Below are 17,705 nucleotides of genomic sequence, written 5' to 3'. Positions count from 1 at the left end.
CACAGTGCAGCACGAATGCTCAGGGAACAGGTTGCCTCCCCAGCAGAGAGAAGGATCATTGTCTAAGTGGCAGGACTTGAATAGGAAATGAAAACTCATCCCCAACACACCCAAAGCTCCCCCTTCAAATAAAGATTTTTCCCCATCTCCTGTTACTGATACTGTGAATTCTCAGTCTTCCCAAACTTTTTCATGAAAGAGTCCCCTTAAAAACAGAGAAATAGTGCCTGGCTGATGTGGCTCAGTGGTTGAGCATCAACCTATGAACCAGGAGGTCACAGTTCAATTCCCGGTCAGGGCACATGCCCGGATTATGTGCTTGATCCCCAGTAGAGGGCATGCAGGAGGCAACCAATCAATGATTCTCTCTCATTGATATTTCTATCTTTCCCTCTCCCTTCCTCTCTGAAATCAATAAAAATATATTTAAAAAGAAAAAACAAAAACGGAAATAGTGAGGATGGTTGCATAACATTGCGAATACACTAAAAAATACTGAATTATATATATACTTTAAAGTGGTGAACTTTATGCTATATAAATTAAATCTTGATAATAAAAGTATTTTTTAAAACACACACAAGGGGTGGGGGTGGGAGCAATGGGGGGATAAGGACACATATGTAATACCTAATAAAGAAAAAAAAGCACACACATAAGGGAAACTCGGCCTTGGAAAACTTGTCCTTGGGAGGCCTGGAGGGCCATGCTCAACTGGAGAGCTCTAGATAGAGACTTCTGTGCTTCCTGCATTCTGTTACATTATATAACTATATTAATTGTTATAATTTTTTAGTTAAAGGTATTTACCAGTCAAAATGCTTAACTTTTATTCCCTCATATTCAAATAAATTAAAACCCCAGAAATATGTACCATAGTTTCCCAGAGATTTGGAGAACCTGTGGCAGCACCGCTGGCTTGTGGGCTTGAGATGCATGAGAGGAGAGCCAGCTTAGCAGGGTGTGAATCCCAGGGTGTGATCCCAGGGGTGAATCCTTGCTGTGGGACCTTTGTCTGGTGAGGTCACAGAGAGCATCCATTGTCTACTTTGTTAAATCAGGAATCCAGCACCTACTATAACATGAAACATACCCAAACAAAAAATACACTTTATGTCACAGTAATAATTGTCAAAAAACAAAACATTCACAACCACAACAGCTTCAAAACACCACATGTACAGACATTTCCACTAGCTCCAGAGTTGAAAGAGCTTATCCAAGGCAGAAGAGCTCCCTGAGGTAAGCCAAGAACATTCAATGGAAGGTTTCCAGGTAAATCAAGAAAGAAAAGTTCCATCCAGTAATGGAGACCTGTGAAGGCAAAAATTAGGACGGACTTCAGACTATGATCAAGAACAAAATGAATGTTTGTCTTCAGGACAATACTTACTTTAATACACCAACTGGTAAAGAGGTGATTATATCAAACAGGAAACTTCAATTGGAGGATCTACATCCATCCTAACCCATCAAAACAGCCTCACTTCTCTTTCTATGTCCAGTATACAGAGGCCTAGAGCTCAACTCTACAAATGCGAATATAGATGTGATCATCTTAGTGAGGAGACAAGAAGGAGCATCCATGGCTTAGCCCCTGGCAGGTAAGGGGCCCCAGGCCTCTTGGGCTGTGTTCTTTTACTGCTTTCCTGGGAAATGTCTAAATCAGTGTAAGTTGCTATTATTGTTCGTGGATGGAAGTGGCCAACCATATACAGAAAAATAAACCCTATATCTGCATCTAGGAAATGCAGTTAATTACCCCATTTACCTTTACATTTCGTATACTTCAATTTTAAAAAATAATTTTAAAGGTATGATTCCTTCAATTTAAAATCATATTATATTCCAGTAAGGATAAACAAAAACAAGTAAGTCTATGCTTAGAAACACTGGTGAAATTGTAGAATTGCATAAATAAGGAGAAGATTTTAAACTTAAATCAAGAAAAACAATAGGTTGACTACAAAGCAAGAGCATTTGGGGTGATAACCGACTTTTCCAGAACACAATGGAATCATATCTTTTTGTAATGATGGAAAGCAATTATCATCCTAGCATTTTATACCTAAATATTCTATCATTTAAGAATGAGAGTGAAATCTTTTTATTTTCTATTTAATTTTTTATTTCACTTAATTCTAATGGCATACAATCCCAGTAAGAGCATAGCGTGTTCCTAAGTTCATGCCTTACCCCTCAATCAGGTTGTCACCCCCAAACCTTGTTGATATAGAAACTGGCATCCATCTATGACTAAAGACTGTATTGAGAGTACCTGAATCCACACTCTGGAATGAGAAAAATATGCCAGTTTATAGGGTATTAAACCTAAGTATATTTGCCACCTAGCCTGCAACAGCTAATGAATAAAAATTATGTGATCAGTTATGTATTGCCACACTTAAAATATTGATGGTCCAAGCCCCTATATACTGGACTAATAGGAAGTTCATTCTTTACTGCAGTACCTTCCCCAAACTTCTCAGATTTCTCACAATTTATATTTGAAACCCAAATGTACCTACATCTACCCATGGGTAGGTTCTGGATGAGGTCATGTTCCTCCCTAGAGAGTCCAAAGTGCCACATATACACAGAACCCATGCCTGCACCCACCCTCAACTCTCACCCACCCTGTGATGTACCACCCCCTTCCCATCTCATGGATGCACCGCATCTTCTCCCCTCTGGAGTCCAGACTACCATTTTCTGGCTTCTTGGAGGCCATTCTCAAACTACTGTCTATAGCACTGCAGATCTGCCTCTGACCTCAGTTGCCCCTTTCTTCCCCAGAATGTGGCTGGCTTCCCTTCTGAGGTCCAGTTCTCTCACAGAGCTATTTGGCCCCCTCGTGGTACAACTGTGAACCCCACACTTTCTAAATGGTTTTTCAAAAGTCATTTTGTTTCTGTTATACATTAACCACAAAAGAACTAATTCTAAAGCAAAAAGAAAAAAAAGACAATTATGTGACAAATGGCTTAGAACCATGAAATAGATGCTGATTATAATATAGGCTTTAAGCATTCTGAAATGAGGCAGTTCTAAATTTTCAAAGAACAAAGAAAAGGAAAAAGGATTTTTTCAATATCAAAAAGACTTTCCGGTTCTAATTAATAAATTGACAAGCCTTTTTAAAGGTAAAAGTGAATTTCTAAAGCCTGAGGCATTCATGGGATTCTAGAATACTATAAATCCTGGAGATTGTCACTGCCAACCCCCTCACTTCACAAATGAGAAGCAAGTTTACATAACTCTCCCAAGGTCACAAAACAAGTTTAAGGCTGTCAGGATTTGAATCAGAGCTCCTGACTCCCTTCTTCGGGTCCTTCCCACTCATTCTACAATAAAAGTTGCTTTCACAAATGGGCAAGAATCCTCAGCATATTATATTGATAAATATCCAGCAGTGGTTATTGTGAAGGTGGTAGTGGGTGATGGTGTTATGTATATGTGCTGGAAAGTTAAGGAGTAGTGGACAGTTCAAAGGCAACTCAAGGGCACGTCAGCCAAAGCTGAGATTCAGTTATGACTGGGTATATCTAAGGGACAGGAATGGGGATCAAGATGCAGCAGGTACAGATGAGTCAATTAAATGTATCTATAAATGAACTAGTACAGCAACTGAGGAAGCAACGAGGTTACAGGATTTTTCAGTGAGGAATTGCCATGCATGTTGGATATTCCCAGGATGGGGAAAACCCAAAAATGAGGCTTCTTGAGAGCACAGATTGTGGAAACTCGATACCTGCTGATTGCCTTTTCCATGCAAGGCTCTCAGCTGTGCCTGGGTAACACAAAGGTAAGCCAAGTCCCTGTTCTATACCCTGTCTTTAAAGGTTTTTTTAATCATAAGAGAGTTGCCTGGCAGAATAAGACAATTTGCCAACTCCTGCCCCACCTGTCCTGGAGTGGTGGTGCAGGCTGGAAGAACCTGGTTATCTCTTCCAGAGAAGTTCATGTTATTAAAAGGTCCTTGGGTAGCCATCTACTTTGTGGCCCACAGCGCCACCGTGTGGTAGGCACCAGTTGACTGATGGTGCACAAAATGCAGCTGAAGCAGTAGTAGTCTTTAAGCCAACCTATCATTTCTGGTCCAGGAACTCAAAGTACTTTGTATGGATATTGTGCTGAACCAACATAAAGAAAAGAATTTTATGGTGCAATGGACTCTTAGTGATCAGCCACCAGACCCTAGTACTCACCCATCTCCTCTGTAAGATCTCACTGTGGTCAGAATCATGGAATCATTGAGCAGTGGCAGCTCCCCACTCCTCAGACCACCCATTTGATCCATTTGATCCATCCTGCTGATGGGCTCTGTTGAAATAAAGCTTCATTGTCCACAAGAGCCTAACCATGACCAGCTATTGGTAGCGGCAGGCCAGTTCAGATCATTATCTTTTCCTTGGATCAGGTCCTTCGATTCACCACCCTCTGACCTTTATTTTTGAGTCCTCTCTATGCCTTGGAAATGTATTTCTGTCTGCTCCTTGCTTAGGTTAGTTATCTCTTGCCTTGTCATTAAAGGGATAATGTATGAAGACATTTCTGGCACAGTAACTAACTTGGAAGTGGCCCAGTTCGGCTTATCTGATGGTGAGTGTCTGCTCTGTGCAGACACGAGTGATACAAGGGTCATCAACACATCCTCCTCCCCACAGAACTTAGCAAATGTTAGTGCCTGGCTGCTGCATTTTCTAAAACATTGTGCCTGTGCCATTACCTCCAGCAGGGAGACAGGCTTTAACCATCTGTAACAGCGACAGCAGGCCTCTCTTCAAAGTCCCGGTAGAAATCAAACTCAAGGAGAGAGTGCAGGAGCAGCAGGCCCCAGGCCTGAGGAGGGCTGGGTGAATGCAGCCCCTGCCCAGCCCTCCAGAGCTGTCCTCTGCTGGCCTCTGGACCCTTGTCCTGTACGAAGCAAGTCACCCCTGGACTTTTATCTGCAGCCACCTCAATGAAAACCCCTTTACTGCTTCCTGCTGAACTCCAGGCCCGGAGGGCACGGGGGAGGAACCAGAGATCCAATGAGTTTGTTTTTAAATCCTCTCATTACTAAAAGATCCCCCTTTACCTACAGAACTTAAAGCACTAAGCCACCCAAATGGTTTTACTTTTTTCAAAAAGGAAAAATCCAAGGCTATTCTCTCTGGGAAGCCCACTCTTGGGATTCAGTCATTTCCACTCCCCTCTGGGGGTACCTTGGTTCAGAGCAAACCTAAGGAGCAGAGGGTGAAGAGCCAAGCCAGGCCTCTGGAGGCCAAGCCCAGGTTCAGGTCCCCAGCTCCGGGGCAGGACTCCTGCGAGAGTCTGCAGCAGCTGTTCAGCTTCCTGCCACCCCTGGCACCTATTACTGGGACTGCAAGGATTTTCCCTACCCATTTCTGTCCCGGCATAGTTTTCCCATGCACCTTGGCTCATCTAAGGGTCTCAGGAGACAGGAGAGTGGGGAGAGTTCCCAGCTCTGTTTCTCAGCCCAGTTCGGCTTATCTGCTCTCCAAGTTCCCTGAACTGCCCCCAACAGCCCCAGGCCATTGCCAGGATCCTCATGGCCCTGCAGGCTCAGATGCTTCCCCAGCCTTGAGAACGCTGGTGCTCTTGTGGGCAGGAACAGAGCCACCTGGCCACCTCAGTGCTGCCAGTGTGCCAGGCCAGGGATAAGAGAACCTCTCTGCCCCAGCAGCTAGAGGCCTTGGGTCTCCATCAAATCAGGATCCCCAGACAGGCACCCCACCCCATGATAAAGAGGGGTGGACCCTTTCCCCAGTCATCTTTCCCTCCCTCCTTACCCGCCCCCCCCCCCGCCCCAGCTACTTTTAGATCTATAGGAGGGGGAAGGAGGGATTGCTGGATTTAATCCCTTAGGAAAACCCAGGACCCATATGAATGGCTCCCAGGCCTTGCTGCAAGACCACCACCTGGAGCCCAAGGAGGCTGGATGTGCTGCTGTGCATGCGCGCGCGCGCACACACACACACACAGCGCACTGGCCCTAATCTAAATGGATCTTCCTGGTTTCTATCTGTCCCACGCTTGTTCCTTGGGTGAGTCCCAGGCCTGGTCAGATGTCAACTACCCTCTCACCACCACCCCTAAGCCTGCTGGCTTGTCCTGTGCATCTAGCTGTGAAGTCTAAGACCAAAGAACTCTTTCTCTCCTGACATCAGTCCTGATCCCTTTCTATAGCCAGCCCTTGCTTTACTGAGACTCAGATTTTGGGGAATTTTTTAAGGCCTTTCTCCCACCCCAGTGTCAATCTGCCAAGCTCTCTATCGTGGGGCAGCCAAAGCAAAAGCCTGTGGGAACATGTGTTGGCGAGGATGTGGAGAAATTGGAAGCCTAAGCATTGCTGGTGGCAGTAAAAAATGGTACAACTGCTGTAAAAAAAGAGGGCGGGGGTAATGGCGATTCCTAAAAAAATTACACATGGAATTACCATATGGTTCAGCAGTTCATTTCAAAAGAACTGAAAGCAGAAACTCAAATTTTGCACATACAAGTTCCTAACAGCATTATTCACAATAGCCAAAAGGTGAAAGCAACCCATACAATGGAATAGAATTTCCTTTAAAACAGAATGGAATTCTGATAGATGTTACTATAAGGTTCAAGGCACAGGAAACGGGAGTCAGAGACCAAGATATGTTAAAGAGGAAGTTTATTCTGCACTAACGAGCGAGATTCATTACAGAGGAGGGTAGAAAAAACCAGGATTAGAGGAGGGAGAGGAGGAGAAGAAGGAGTCAGCTGGACTGCCTCGCAGACTGGGGAGACAGCAACACGTGCAGCGGTGAACATGCCTTTTGAGGGGAGGAACAGGAAGGGGCTGGGCCCAGGGCAAAACGGGAAGGGGTGGTGCCCCAGGGCACTCGGCACACGCTTATTGGTGGTTCAATGTCTCAGGGATGTCCTTGTGGCAGATGTAGGTTACGTCATACTCCACCCCTTGGGGGAAGGGAGGATCTATCATTCCAGGCTTTTGGTGATATTGAAAAAATTGAGAGTCTGGGCAAGGTCAGGGGGTGAAGGTCCATTTTCCATAGCTACTTCCTGCTGAGGGGGGCGTCGTCAGGGACGTCTACCCGGGGTCTCAAGGATTCTGGTGACATAGGTGTCTCTAGGTTCTGAATTCAAGGCCAAATAGATCTCTCCCACCTTCTGGTTGGTGAACGCCTGCATTCTGTTCTGCAAAAAACTAGTGAAACAGTGCATGAGAGAGGGGCCAAAGAGTAAAATTAAAGGAATAGATACCAGTGGGCCTAATGATGGGAGGAGCCATGGGGTAAGTGAATGAAAAACAGAGAGTGTTTTCCATGCTGGACGAGGGGTGCAGCGATCCTGTTGAGTCACTTGGGAAGTAAAAGCTGGTCCTGAGGCTGCCACAGCGACACTTGTCTGGTTTTGCTGCTTTTCTGGGCCTGGAGCTGAAATACAACCTGGGGGTAAGGTTCTTGAGGAGGACGGAGTCCCCCAGCTGGAGGGCTGGTCCTCGGGAGTCTTGGTCAGCTGGTTCTGACCTGGGCAGAAACCTGTCAGTGTGTTCCCGGAGCAGTTGCCTGAGTAAGGGCAGGTATGAAAGATAAGTAGCCAGGAGAGGAGGGTCAGTAGAGAGACAATGGTTGAGCAAGAAGGGTCTCCCATATAGGAGTTCAAAAGGGCTTAAGAAGGTGGGGCTCCTTGGTGTAGCCCAGATTCCAGTCAGGGCCATGGGCAGGAGGTCCGGCCAGGAGCTGTGAATTTCTAGAGAGAGTTTAGTTAAATGGTCTTTAAGGAGGCTGTTGATCCTCTGAATCTTACGCGATGATTGTGGGCAGTAGGGTATGTGCAGTTTAGTTAAGTCAGGATTAGAGAGAGGAAAATCTGAGAGTCCCAGCCATTGAGTGAGGGCCTCTGACGACCTTGGGCCAGGAGTGCGTTGCCGCAGGTTGGGTGGATGCAGCGAGAAGGAGAGTGGCCGGGTTCAGGGCTGGGGACTGGGTTAGGGAGATGTCAGGACTCCCAAAGAACAGGAGATGGAGCTCCTGTATGCGAGAGGGGGCAAGGAGAGATAAGGATCGGTGGGACAGAAGATCCTGTAGTCTCTGGGTGGAGAAGACCTGTAAGGGTTGCTGGAGGCAGATCTTCTGGGCCTCCTTGGTGTGAGCGGTGGCTGCAGCCAGAGCCCGGAGGCAGGGTTGCCATCCCCGAACCGTGGGATCAAGCTGTCTGGACAGGTAGGCTACGAGGGTGCAGATGTCTAGCAATTAATGTTTCAGTATTGTATGCTATTTAAAATATTTAGAAAAGTCAAGGGGAAGAGGGAACAGGCCCTGAAGCCTGTTTCCAGGCCTCTAACCACTTGAATTTAAAACTGCCACTTTTTCCTAGAGATAAAGATCTAAGTTTCTGATAAGCCTGTGCCGACAAGAAAGTTGTTCTCTAGAAAGGGTGGAGGGGGGAGAGGGCAGGGTGAGAAGGCGCTGAGGCCAGAGCAGTTTTCAGAGCATTGAAGGGTGATTTGCCGTCAATACCCATGACCGAGATCGTGGAAGGGAAGAGTGGACCGGAAGAAGGAGGGCAGGACAGAGAAGGTAGCCCCCGTATCAACCAGAAAGGAGACCTGCTTACCCACTACCTTGAGTGTTACCCTGGGCGCGGCAAGGGTGATGGGGGTTGTCAAGTCTGGGCATCTTCAGTCTTCTGCCAGTCTTCAGTCATGGCCAGCGGAGGGGTCATGACCTGGAAGGGCAGCCCCTCTGCGCTGAGACGCAGAGGGCCCGTCACTTTTCCAGGGGCAGTCACTTTTACTGCATGCCAGGCAGGACTTGGTTGGAGCCAGGGGCCAGGGCACTGCTTTGCCCAACGGCCTTCATTTCCGCACTTGAAGCATCTTCCAAGTGGCATTCGTCCTCTCATTGCACCCCCACCATGCACAGTCCCCTTTGGATCATGCATGGCTGCCATCGGCCTCAGAACTGCTACCAAGGCTTGGGTTTGCAGATTCACCTTTTGTTGAAGGCGGGCTTACTCTGCCTGCTCCTCACGGGCATTAAAACCTTAAATGCCATATTCACTGGATCTCAGACCTGGGTCTGAGAAGGCATTAGGGGAGGGAGTGGCGGAGCAGGCAGCGGGCCGTGGGCCAGAGGAGGAGGAGGAGGAGGAGCGTGGCGGCGGGCGTCCACACCAGGCCGGGCCTGCGGGGGCGGGCTGTGGGAGGTCTCAGTAACTATTTAAAGAGAGGGGTTCGACTTGCTATTTCAAGATGGCGGCCCCCATGGGAACAGCAGGCCATGTGGCCAGAGAGGGGCGGGACTTGCCATTTCAAGATGGCAGCCCCCATGGGAACAGCAAGCCATGTGGCCAACATGGCGGCTGCTCACAATACACAAGGGAAGAGCAAAGCAAAACAGAAATCTCACTTAGCTGTTTGGAGCGGCTGGCAGGACGGCGGGCAGGCGGCTCTTGCGCTGCGCAGCGGCCTCTGGTCGGCTCGTGCCCTGAGGCGGCGACAGCAGCTCCTGCAGCGGTGGCCGCCAGCCGGGAAAGGGGTGGCCATGGCGAAGAAGGAAGAGGAGGAAGAGAGGGAGCAGAAGGCAGGGCGGCAGGAGCAGGATGGAAATGAAAGATCGGCTGGGTCGAAAGAGTCAGAAGACAGAGAGAGGGGGCTAAGGACCAGTTTGAGGGGGTTTCTCACGAGCTAGGAGAACCTGGGCTGTGGAACAGAAGGAGCAGAGGGAGGGACGGGAGTGCAGATAAAAAAAAAAAAAAAAAGCCTGGACATATGGAACCTTGGGTCACTTCCCGGCTCTTTGACAGAAATTACTAAGGTCAGTGAGGATGTTAAGTCCCGCTTTCGGGTCATCTGGACCCATTCCAATTCATACTGAGGCCATGCCACGTTACAGAAGTAGCCAGATTGGTGCCCATACCAAAACCTGGGGTCAGGATGGGGAACCTGAGGGACAGTAGGGGACGTCTCCCCTACCTCCTGGGATCCGGAAGGAGGCCAAAAGGCCGGAGAACTGAGGGGGGGCAGGAACGTCTTCACTGCCTCCCCAGGTTCGAAACCCCTCCTAGAGGGGTCCAGAGGGCTATGCCCAGAAGGCAATTTCTGACGCGGGCCGCGGTTTATGGACAGAGACACCGGAGAAACAACCGCCAGGAATTAACATGGGCTGGGACTTACCGCTGATGCTGCTGAGCCAGGGGGAGAAGGCTGAGGGTCCTGAGCCACGAGGAAAGAAAAGGGGGCCACCCCGGACCATGAACGGTCAAATGGGATGCTCACACCCTCCCGGGTTTCGGCACCAGATGTAAGGTTCGAGGCACAGGAAACAGGAATCGGAGACCAAGACATGTTAAAGAGGAAGTTTACTCTGCACTAACGAGCGAGATTCATTACAGAGGAGGGTAGAAAAATCAGGATTAGAGGAGGGGGAGGAGGAGAAGAAGGAGCCAGCCAGACTGCCTCGCAGACTGGGGAGAGAGCAACATGTGCAGCGGTGAACACACCTTTTGAGGGGAGGAACAGGAAGGGGCTGGGCCCAGGGCGGAACGGGAAGGGGTGGTGCCCCAGGGCACTCAGCACGCGCTGATTGGTGGTTCAATGTCTCGGGGATGTCCTGGCGGCAGATGTAGGTTACGTCATACTCCACCCACCAGTTGGGGGAAGGGAGGATCTATCAGTTACAACATGAACCTTGAAAATATCATGCTAAGAGAAATAAGCCAGACACAACAGGACAAATATTACATGATTTCACCTGTACATTATAACGACAATAGTCACATTCATAGAGATATTCCAGAAAATACAATAGTGGTTACAGAGCTGAGAGGGGGTGGGGGTAGATAGGGGATGGGGAGTTAGTGCTTCATGGGCACAGAATTTCACTTTGGGAAGATGAAAAAGTTCTGGAGATGGATGGTGGTGATGGTTGCACAACAATGTGAATATACTTAATGCCACTGAATTGTACACTTTAAAAATTGTTAAAATGGCAAATGTTATGGTATTGTGGACAAAAGGGGCCACATGCTGACCTGACAAGCTCAGGGGAGGCCTGCATGGCAGTCTTGCAACTCAGAGACCTAAAGTAACCACAAAGGATGGTCTGAAATTAAACTTTAACTAAAAGCAGTTATGGTGGGCAGTTACATCCTAGGCCAGTATCTTCACTGACAAGGTCAACCTTTACCTTAACTGAGCCTATCTGTCTTTTTGCATCTGTAATAACATACCCTTGAAATGTCTGGGTAATTTGTAACTTCCCTTTTTCTGGAGCCCCTGGGGCACAACCAAATGTGGTGGGCGCCAGGACAGATATCACAAATTCCTTCATTATCATGTTAATTGTTCCTGCACCCACATAAATATGCGTCCATCATTTTACTTTTTATCCAATCCCAGGGGTCCCCCCCCACCTTTGCTTTATCCCACCTCCTTAAACTATCACCAATGAATTTTATGTAACCCACCTATGTCCCTCCTTTGATTGCAATGTATAAATACAAATGTAACCCGCCATTCTCCGGAGCCAATTCGTTGAGATTCTGCTTCCTGGCATATGTCGACAGTTTGGCTCAAATAAACTCACAAAAATTCTTTACAGGTTTCAATGTTTTTTTGTTTTTTTTTCGTTAACATTACGTATATTTTATCACAATTTTTAAAATGCTAAAAATTTCAGTGGCGCAGGGACCAGGACCTAGGCATGCTTATCTCTCCAGGAGTTCCTACTACCCACTGCAGGGGAGGGAAGAGCCAAGGATTTGGAGTCAAAGATTCATTTACATTCCACATTCCCAAGCTGTGTGCCCCCAGGGAAAGTCACTTCACCTGTCTGTAAAGCAGGGGGAAAGGAAACTCTACCGAGCAGGGTCATTATGAGACACAACTTAGCGAAAGCAACTTTAGGCTCAGCCTGGGGCCTGGCAGTCAGTGTGTGTCCTCAGAGCGCAGCCCAGTGTGAAATCTGGGGCTTAGAGCATTTGTTTCGCAGCTCTCTTCCCCGTGTATCCCTGGCGTGTGCAGAAAATAGCTCTGAGGGTAGCTGTTTGTGATTGCCAATTCCACCAGCCTCCATTTCCCCCTGTGTAAATAGGTCACCCTCTTGTGCAGGGCTGTTGTGAGAAAGTGGACTTGACATGCACCCTGGTCTACTTTGCCCGTAAGGCCAAACGCTAAAGACTCCATCCTCAGCTGACAAAGACCTGCCATGCATGTAACCCTCACATCCCTCCCTTAGCTGGGCAGAGTTCAACATTCAATGCAGCCAAGAGTTCTTGAGTGCCCACGGTGTGCCAGGCTCTGTCCCAGGTCCAGAGGAGACTGAGAGTGGGTAGAGGACTAGATCCCTTAGCACGGGGAAGCTGTCACCTCTGCGGTGCCACCTCTGCCACAGGGCACCCAAGATTTGGTGGCACCAGTGTCAGTCCCTGACACAGAAACAGGACAAGGGGCTTTGGGACTTCCCTCCTACAAACAGAGGACGCTAATGGTAACTGACATGAGGGCAAGCCCCCACGCCCCTGGGGAAAGTGGAGGTCAGGGGGAAGCAAGGCCCCAGGGAAGTGTGTATCTAGTTCCGTGATGTAGCAGCAACAAACCGGTCTTGGCTCTATTTGTTACCTGGGCCCGACTCCCCAGTCACCAACCCCTCTGGGCCTCGAATCAGGTCCCTGTAAGTCCTGGGACAGTGCTTACGGTAGAGGTTTTCCACCAGCGTGTTGCTGCCTCTAACCACACCCTTCCCTTCCTGGTTCATGTAGTTCCACAGATGCAGGGCGTAGGAGTCATTGAAGCTCGGCTCTGGGGTCCACACTTCATAGTAGCGCCTCCACTCAGGGTAGGAGATGGGGTAAAATCTTTGGGGGTGTAGAAAGGACACGTTCAAACACCGGAGGTCGCCCAACTCCTGGAAGTCTTCAAGTTTGCACCACACTCTCAACATCCTCGTCATCAAATCGGGACCCTGGTTGCCCCAGATGTATGAATTGTAGTGCTCGACAAAGTTTTCCATGCACTGCCATAGGAAGGCGTGGCGGGGGAGGAATCCAAACACCCCGTTACTGGAGTACCGAGAAGCCTGCGCCGCCAGAAAGTTCTCCGCAGGGATGGGCCTGATGGAGATGACATCCGTGTCCATGTAGACGCCCCCGTACTTCCAGATGATGGCCAGGCGGGACGCATCTGAGCTGATGTGGAGCCAGTTTCTCTCTGCACTGGCGTTGACCTGCAGGAGCAGGTGCAAATCAGCCCCAGCGGCCGGTTGGGGGGGTGGGGGGACGGAGAAGGGATAGGGGGGTGGTTACAGCAGGAGGCCAGGCAAAATTGGGCTTTTCGCAAATAGATTATTGGGAAGCTGGCCTGCTGCCCCTCCCCAGCTGCCCTAGAACATTGGGTGATCCCTGATAGCTGGCCCCAGCTATCCTGAGGTGGTCAACTGGGCCAGGCAAACCACACCAGCCCCCCCTCCCGCTCCCCACCCCCACCCCACCAAGGGTCACTAGACACTAGCCCTGGTGTATGATTAGTTTGTGAAAAATGAATGTAGCATCTCCCAAAACAATTTAAACTGAGATTTCTCTTCCCAAGAAGCAAAATGCAGTTTAGGTAATGTTAGTTGAGCCCAGGTGTGGGGAGGCGGGGACCAGAGCCAGCAGGCTGCCTGGTCTTGTACAGTCCTGGAGCGCCCTCTAGCGGGAGAGCACTGAGAGCCGCAGGGACCCAGCCTGCATGTGCCCTTCACCTGGTCCCTCTCCACTCCCAGCCCCAGCCCTGCCTCTGCCCAGGGCCACGCTAGTCGTCACCTATTTGTTAGAAACCCTGTGCTGGCGACTGCAGGTGACATCTCAGTCTGGTGGGTCGCTCCACCTCCTGCTCACGGCTCCAATTTGAGATTTCCTGGCTTTTCAGGGGAAGAGATGGGAGTGCTGGGATCTACTAGTAAAGTCACATAGGGCAAGAGTGAAACTGAGCAATTCCCTTTACCCCTACTTCCCCCCTACACACACACACACACACTTAGGCCTGTCGCTTAGTCTAACAGGGGTCCTCAAACTACGGCCCGCGGGCCACATGCGGCCCGCCGAGGACATTTATCCAGCCCATCAGGTGCCGCTGCCTGTCCTGCTTAGCAGCCGACTCGTCCCGGGCCCGCAGTGCGCATAGGAATTTGTTCATAGTTTTTTTTTAAACTATAGTCCGGCCCTCCAACGGTCTGAAGGACAGTGAACTTGCCCCCTGTTTAAAAAGTCTGAGGACCCCTGGAATCTCTCTAGCTGACAACTTGGGGCAGGTGTGACCTTCACTCAGGAAATCCACCCAGGAAAGCCCCAGAGGAATGAGGCAGGTGGCACAGTTTTCCTCTTTTGTAAATGAGTATTGTAGTGGGCTGAATGATGGCCACACGAAGATATCAGGTCCTATAGCTGTTACCTCATGGAGAAAGGGGTCTTTGCAGATGTGATACATTGAGGATGTTGAGATGGAGAGATTATCCTGGAATATCCTGATGTATCCTAAATGCAATCATAAGTGTCCTTTATAGTAAGGTTGATGGAGAGTTCACACACACACACAGGAAAGGGGATGTGAAGATGGAGGGAGAGGCTGGAGTGACCAGCTCCACAGGAAGGAGTGTTTTCTGGAGCCCCCACACCTCTGGGGGAATGGGCTCTGCCAGCACCTTGATACCCACCCAGTGATACTGGTTTGGGATCTCTGGCCTCCACAACTGGAGGCAATACATTTCTATTCCCTTAAGCATTTTATTACACAGCCTTAGGAAATCAACACAAGTACCTTCATAAATGGCCTCAATTCTGCCTCTTGACCTGCAAAACCTAAAGTACTGACTTTCTGACATTTGGTCTAGCCCCATGGTCAGCAAACTGCGGCTCGCGAGCCACATGCGGCTCTTTGGCACCTTGAGTGTGGCTCTTCCACAAAATACCATAGCCTGGGCGAGTCTATTTTGAAGAAGTGGCGTTAGAAGAAGTTTAAGTTTAAAAAATTTGGCTCTCAAAAGAAATTTCAATCCTTGTACTGTTGATATTTGGCTCTGTTGACTAATGAATTTGCCGACCACTGGTCTAGCCTATGATTACAGCTTAGATAGGACTTTATATAGTAAGCAAATGTTATTATTTTTATGTCATATTTTAGTAACTTTTTAAAAATAATTTTATAAAATTAACATATTCTCATCACTGAATTCACTCCCAATTCATACTAAAACACCTACTATTACTGTGTGTATTGTTTTTTTCTTCAGGTCTTTTTTTCCCAAATAGATTGGGGGAGGGGAGTTGCATAGCTAAAATAATCTTACATTATAATGCAAGAGTATTTAATTTTATGTTGTAGTCTTCATAAGGTGGCACAGTTTAAAGCTCCATAATGGAATCATTGAATGGTTCTACTATAAGTTCTTTAAACATTACTTGATTGTGGGTCCTCAGGAAATCCCCCACCAAGGGTCACTAGACACTTAATTGAGAGAAATACTTAATTGAAATATTATTTCCTTGTTCTGCTATTTTACTAAGATGAAGATTACAAAATTCTGAGATTTCCAGGAGTTTCTTGATTATCCTATATAATAAAAGCCTAATATGCAAATCAACCGAATGGCAGAACAACAGGTAGAATGACCAGTCCTTATGATGCACACTGACCACCAGGGGGCAGATGCTTAGTGCAGGAGCTGCCCCTAGCCCACAGGCCCCAGGCCAGCCAAGGCAGGTACCAGCAGGGGCCCCCTGATCGCCCTGCCGGTCACCCCACAGATCGGCCCTGATCGCCAACCAGGCCTAGGGACCCTACACATGCATAAATTTCATGCACCGGGCCTCTAGTATCTTAATATAACCCAATCTTATACAGCAGTACCCCACCTGATCCCTTGTGAATTTTCTATTTACATAATTTTCAAGTGAAATCTTGCCTAGATTCCCCTTAAGGTGCAAAAATAGTTTAACATGGATGGGTTTAAAACTGGCAGGGAAAAGTAAGGAGTATAAACAGCTAGAAAAAATACAGAAACTCATTCCATCAAGAATAGTCTCAAACGGAACCTAGATACTAAGATAGAAAGCTAGAAACAAAAGACAGCAAGAAAAGGTAAGTAACTTATGGTCTCTCCCAATTACTTGAATCAGAGCTCAACCCAGGCAAGAGTTAAAGGATCTGCCTGACTGGTGTGGCTCAGTGGTTGAGCATCGACCCATGAACCAGGAGGTCACAGTTCCATTCCGGTCAGAGCACATGCCTGGGTTGTGAGCTCAATCCCCAGTAGGAGGCGAGGAAGAGGCAGCCAATTGACTATCCTCTCTCATCATTGAAGTCTCTCTCTCTCTCTCTCTCTCTCTCTCTCTCTCTCTCTCTCTCTTTTTATCTCTAAAAAAATCAATAAAAACATATTTTTTAAAATAATAAAAGAGTTAAAGGCTCTGGGTTCTAGTCCTATCTCTCACACTGAGTCCTTACCCTCAGTTTACACTTCTATAAAATGAGTAGGTTGTCTGTGGTCCCTCCCAACATGGGCATTCTAAGATTCTCTGAACACTTACTTGAGTGTACCATGAAGACAATGGTGTGTCTTCAAACAGGCTTTTCATATCCAAAGGGATGAGGAAAACATTGTCTATTGCTGAGAGGAGGGAAAAGGCTGGGTATGTGGAGTTTGGGGGCAGCTGCATGGAACTGCTGAGACCCTTCATGAAGAACACCACCGGCTGCTCAGGATAAACCTTGGCAGCGGACTCCACAGCGCAGGAGACCAGCGGGGACGGCTCCATTCTCTCAGAGGTCTCTAGGAACACAATGCTGCGTCCCTTGCCCAGAAGGGCCTCCGGCCCCTGCTGGGACTTGTGGGGGGGCAGGCAGGAGAAGAGGCAGCTGGACTTCAGGGTGAGTTGGTAGAGGAAGCCACAGGAGAGCAGCAGGATGACCAACAGGGAGAGCTGGAGCTCCTTCAGCATGTCCACTTCTCCCTTCTGGCTTCTCCTTTAAGTCAACACAATTCATTAAAAATCACATCCACAAAACCGGACAAAGATAGCACATGCAAAAACAATAAAAGAATATCACTTCTAAGCTTAGATTTTTTAAATCCCAAATGGAATATAAACAAATCAAGTCATGTAGTATTCAAAAGAAAAATGCATTAACTGGTGTTTAACTGAGAAATTTAGGGTGATTCAAAATAGTTTCTTCATTAACAGAAAAACTATTAATCACGTGCACTAGCTTATAGATTAAAGAAGAAAAGCTGCATGATCATTTTGGTGAATAGATGCCAAGAACAGAATACAATTCTGTTCAACAGAAGGCGTGCAGAAGGCAGCCAATCAATGATCCTCTGCTAAGTCTAACCAAGGCAATAAAACAAGAGAAAAGAATGTCTGCTATGAATTCTAGAAAGGATGCGGCAAAGACATCACTAGTTGTAGAAAATATGATTGCCCACCTAAAAATTTCAAGATAATTTACTAAGAAACTAATAGAACTAAGAAGAAAATTAACCAGGGAAGCAAACTGAAGTCTAGAATTAAAGAACTTGCCAAGATCACACAGTTAACAGAGCCATGCCTCTAACTTGGGCTGGCCTGTCCCTGTAGGACCCCCTTCTCCAAAAACATTAGCTCTAACTCCAGGAGAGCAGAGATCTCACTTTTTCGATGGTCTATTTCTCACATCCCATATGACTCTT

General features: G+C 47.8%; 1 protein-coding gene across 1 annotated transcript; it reads right to left on the bottom strand.

Moving 5' to 3' along the window:
* Positions 1-12,608: 12,608 nt before the first annotated feature.
* On the bottom strand, positions 12,609-16,974 carry A4GNT (alpha-1,4-N-acetylglucosaminyltransferase; the record flags this gene model as incomplete). The annotated part of the gene is made up of 2 exons (XM_080672480.1): positions 12,609-13,223; positions 16,564-16,974. 2 exons carry the CDS (start codon positions 16,972-16,974, stop codon positions 12,609-12,611), a joined length of 1,026 nt encoding a protein of 341 aa, XP_080528606.1.
* Between the last annotated feature and the right edge of the window lie 731 nt (positions 16,975-17,705).

The sequence above is a fragment of the Plecotus auritus genome (genome assembly GCF_963455305.1).
Source record: "Plecotus auritus genome assembly, chromosome: 6".
In the NCBI taxonomy this organism is placed as follows: Eukaryota; Metazoa; Chordata; class Mammalia; order Chiroptera; family Vespertilionidae; genus Plecotus; species Plecotus auritus.
The sequence above is the reverse complement of the archived record's forward strand: the minus strand, read 5'-3'. Positions and strand labels throughout refer to the sequence as shown.